This window comes from Cibotium barometz, chromosome 45, assembly GCF_041138505.1.
Source record: "Cibotium barometz isolate CiBa-2024 chromosome 45, ASM4113850v1, whole genome shotgun sequence".
In the NCBI taxonomy this organism is placed as follows: Eukaryota; Viridiplantae; Streptophyta; class Polypodiopsida; order Cyatheales; family Cibotiaceae; genus Cibotium; species Cibotium barometz.
In genome coordinates, this window is record NC_141090.1 from 41,800,982 (window position 1) to 41,805,495 (window position 4,514).

The 4,514-nt window shown below is 44.6% G+C and overlaps 1 protein-coding gene across 1 annotated transcript; it reads right to left on the reverse strand.

Moving 5' to 3' along the window:
* Positions 1–2,258: 2,258 nt before the first annotated feature.
* Positions 2,259–3,310, reverse strand: LOC147612774 (ribulose bisphosphate carboxylase small subunit, chloroplastic-like). Its single transcript, XM_086782857.1, has 3 exons — positions 3,015–3,310; positions 2,749–2,880; positions 2,259–2,650 (listed from the first exon to the last, which is right to left on the reverse strand). Exons 1-3 carry the CDS (start codon positions 3,219–3,221, stop codon positions 2,426–2,428), a joined length of 564 nt encoding a protein of 187 aa, XP_086638983.1. The 5' UTR covers positions 3,222–3,310; the 3' UTR covers positions 2,259–2,425.
* Positions 3,311–4,514: the final 1,204 nt, after the last annotated feature.

A 4,514-nucleotide genomic window follows, 5' to 3' on the forward strand; every position in this document is an offset into this window, starting at 1 on the left:
CTAAAAACAATAAAGAACTAAAATAAACGCACATGCACACACACAAAGCAATACCACATGCACATGTGCACACATTGACATACACACATGCATTTATATGCATGTGCACAATCCTAATACACTGTAAATACAAGTGTATTCTCACATTCATAAATACACACCGTAAATACACGTGTACTCACACATTCATAAATACACCTACACATACACACACCCCCCCAAACGTGCACACTCTGCACATACATTTGCATGCCTGTGCAGAAACATGTCAACACACACACACACGCACGCACGCACACACACAGACGCATGCACACCCCCCCTCTATCTCTACACTGCACATAAGCATACCTTTGTTTGAAAAACTTGCCACCCTAATTTTTCCTCCCCCCTCCCAAAATCCACACATCCAATCCTCAGTTACGATATCAGGGACCTCATAATAGGAGTTAATAAACTCAGTGATCAACCCACACATCCGATCTTCAGTTGGGACCAAAGGACTGTGATTCGAATTCCGAAAAGTTGAGGAGGAGTGGTGACACCGTAAATACACATGTACTCACGCAGTCATAAGCACACTTGCACATACACACAAACGTGCACTCTCTACACACATTTGCATGCCTGTGCACAAACTTGCCAACACACACACATACTCCCCCACTGTCCCTACACCATTGATAAGCGCACCCTTTTTTGCCACACTAATTTGCTTTTTTAAATTTCTCGAAAAAAGAGGACTCCCCCTATTTCTTTTTTTCCCAAAAAATTTTAAAAAAACGCAAGCCAGTGGCGCCACGTGGCCACCGGTGCAAGGGGCCAACACACAGGGGCAGCCCCTCTTCACGCAATCGCCGCCAGTCGTTGCCGCGCTACGCTGCGCGCCTGCTCTTGCCGCCCACCGCCCTTCGCCTATCCTCTTCTTTGTCGCCGCCCAACCACTCCTCCCATAGCCAAGGCTTCCGCCGGCTCAAAGCAAAGAGAGAGAGAAAGGGGGGGAAAGAGGGAGAGTGTGTTATGTCCACTAAAGCAAAGAGAGAGAGAGGGGGGGGGGAAAGAGGGAGAGTGTGTGTGTGTGTGTGTGAGAGAGTGTGAGTGAGAGAGAGCGCGCGCGCTATTCAAAGGCCTATCTATGTGTGAGCATCTTTTGAAGTAACTATTCTTCATCTAGTTGACATGTTATTGGACATAAACCGATTTTCAGCCCATGCTCTCTCATCTTGGTTAAATTCTCTTAGTTGAGTGATGATGTAAGATAGACTTAAGTTTACTTTGCTTCATGAAAATCTCAAACAGAAGGTGTATGTGAAAACTCTAAGGTTTTCAATCCCTAATCGGAAAATAGAAGTTTGTAAATTTTGAAAAGCCCTATACAGGCTATGGAATGCCCTATTACACCAAACAAATTGATGCGTTGTAAAATTGCAATTTCCAAAAGCCCACCGTACATGTTTCTTTTGAGTAGGGCAAGTACACGAGTACATGTTTCTTTTGAGTAGGGCAAGTACACGATCACTGTCTTAGGTGGACAACCTTACATCAATGGGAAACCATGATGTGAAGATCTTACAAGCAAAGTAGTTATTTAGCAAAGAACCCAAGGCACCCCAATGGAAGTTGATATATAGCTATCCATTAAAGACTTGGTGGATTTCCAAAGGCTTGTGGGGAGTCTAATCTTCCTATGCAACATGGGACTTAACATTAACTTTGTTATTAGTGTGTTGAGAAGGTTCCTAAATCCTAAGAGTACATTGGGAAGGTAGGGATGCAAGCATTAGAACATGTCAAAGGTAAGGAGTACAACTTGGGCAAGACCGTGACTAACTTTTGTGGCTTATACTAGGTAAATGGTTCAAACAACATCAAAGGTAAGGAGTACAACTTGGGCAAGACCATGACTGAAGTAGAACTTCTACCCCCTCCATAAATATCATTTGTAAGTTGTACGTACATACATACAAGCTACCTAGATACATACAAGCTACCTATACTCCAATATGACCCAAAGAGGAAAATGTTGTCTGTACTTCAAGGACTTAACAAAGGCAAAGAAGTGGTGATCAAGTTCACAGCTTGAATACAAAGTGCTGAGCAATGTAAGAAAAAACAATGTAAGAAAAAACAATGTGTGCATGCAAGAATAAACAATGTGCGCATGTGCATGTGTGAGTGCGAGTGCATCAGAGAGAACAATGTGCGCACGTGCGTGTGAGTGTGTATACTAGAGAGAGAGAGAGAGAGAGAGAGAGAGAGAGAAAAGGTGGCATTAAGCTTGCATTAAAATTGAAGGTGAACTTGGATACATGATAGAACCTATTGCTGCTACTCAAGGGTTACACAAAAGCAATGAGCTTGCGCTCAGCACTTCGATGGGGACGGAGGAGGAGTGCAGGAGAGTAGGATCAGTTTCTGCTTCTCTCTAGGTGGGCTTCTGGACGAGGAAGCCACTGACCTGCACCTGGCGCTTGGCGTCGAAGCCAAGCACGCGGATGTAGGCGCCAGGGTAAGCCTTCTTACACTCGTTGATCTCGCGCAGGACGGCGGAAGAGTCAGTGCAGCCGAACATGGGCAGCTTCCACATGGTCCAATAGCGCCCATCGTAGTAACCGCTCCCGTGGAAGTGCTCGCGGTACACGCTCCCGATCTGCACGCACACATACACGCACATGTGATGAGACGCTGTCCGCGCACTAGGCAGACATGCAGGCGATCGCTTCATTCTATGGCCTTCTCTGTACTCACCTTGTCGAACTCAAGGCAAGGGATCCAGCCCTTCTTGGTGATGTACTCCACCTGCTTCGCGATCTCCTCTGGGGTGAGAGCCGGCAGGTACGACAGCGTCTCGAACTTCTTGTTGCTGTATGGCTCCCACACCTGCATTCCGATGCATCGCATCTCCCTCCCATTAGCTATAATCAACGTTTCTAAATGTGTGTGTGTGTGTGAGAGAGAGAGAGAGAGAGAGAGAGAATTCCATAGAAATGAATGAGAGATGATGATGCCTGTACCAGCATGCAGCTCACGCGGCTCCCATTGGAGACTGTCTTCGAGCTGAGGGAGGCCTCCTTGCCAGCGAAGGTGTTGGCCCTGAGACCGGAGAAGCACAGAGCGGAGGGAGACTCCGAGGCAGACGACACTGCAGATGAAGACGAGGATGCGAATGCGGAAGGGGTGGCTACCACTGAAGAGGAGGAGGAGGCAATGAAGGAAGCCATAGCGAAATGGAGTCGCGAATCAACTCCTTGCAAGAGATAACTGCTACTTGAAAACGAGGACTTTTATGAGCGCTATACAAGACACCCTTACCACACACACACACGCTCCCCTATCTCAAAACACTTTCTAGGCTCTTCCTTTATCCAAAATCCACACCTTCACTTGAACTTTACTTGTTGCAAGTGTAAAATTGATCCATCAAAAGTACCTATGCCTTTAACATCATATTGCTTTACACCAAACAGACTCTTTACATATCTCTTCTACACAATAAAATGAGTAAATTGACATATTTACTAACATTCCATTGTTAGTAATCCATTTCCAAATGTACCCTTACCCAAAGAGATAACAAGCATCCCTAATCCTTGAAAATTTTTGTGCAAGCATCCTTAATCCTTGAAAATTTTTGTGCAAGCATCCTTAATCCTTGAAAACTTTTGTGCTCAAAGACACAATCTTGCCACCTTCAACTCTTGTGCACATCTCAATGTCCTTTGAAGAGCATATCCTTTGTACATACCATCCTACTCTTTGCTTCAACACTTCCCACTACCACCTTCCAATCCTAACCATACTCTAACAACCCCCCCCCTCTCGCTCGCACAGAGCCAAAGTGAACATTTTAAATGAGTAAACCCAAAAGATCAAAGATTAAGGGACTAAAAAGGGCTATGTTCTAAGTAAGAATGGCCAATCAAAGGATAGGTCAACCATTGGCGATGATTGAACAAGTCACCCATAACCATAATGGAATTCTGTAAAACATTCATAGTTATGTGGATGTAGGCACCTCATACCCAATCTTTCTCAGGAGACCATGGCTAAAGATGGCCCAAGTCTTGAATGGCTAGGACAAGGATAAATGAATGGATAGATAATCATAACATTAACCGATTTGCAAAGTGTAAAGAAACACAAACCTGCGTTAGCTTATGCCAAGATGCCACCAGCATATAATATTGAGAGAGAATGATGGCAATTGACATAATCTTCATGGGAGAGATTGACTTGTTTGCAATGACAACATACATCAAGAAGCAAGAGGAGTAAAGGTAGATGTACCCAAAACACTTCCAAGAGTCAAAATAAGGGGAGAGAGAAGTAAAAAGGACCATCAAACAAGAGGCTCGAGGTTCATAGGAATGGGCACTCCTTGAGGACCAAGAAATCCAAGAACTATACCTTGGAATAGAAGAAGAACACCAGGTAGTCATAGTTTTCAAAAACCTATGTATGGAGGAGGATAATATCCCATCGCATGTGAAAATCCATACTGAATGCGATGGGGT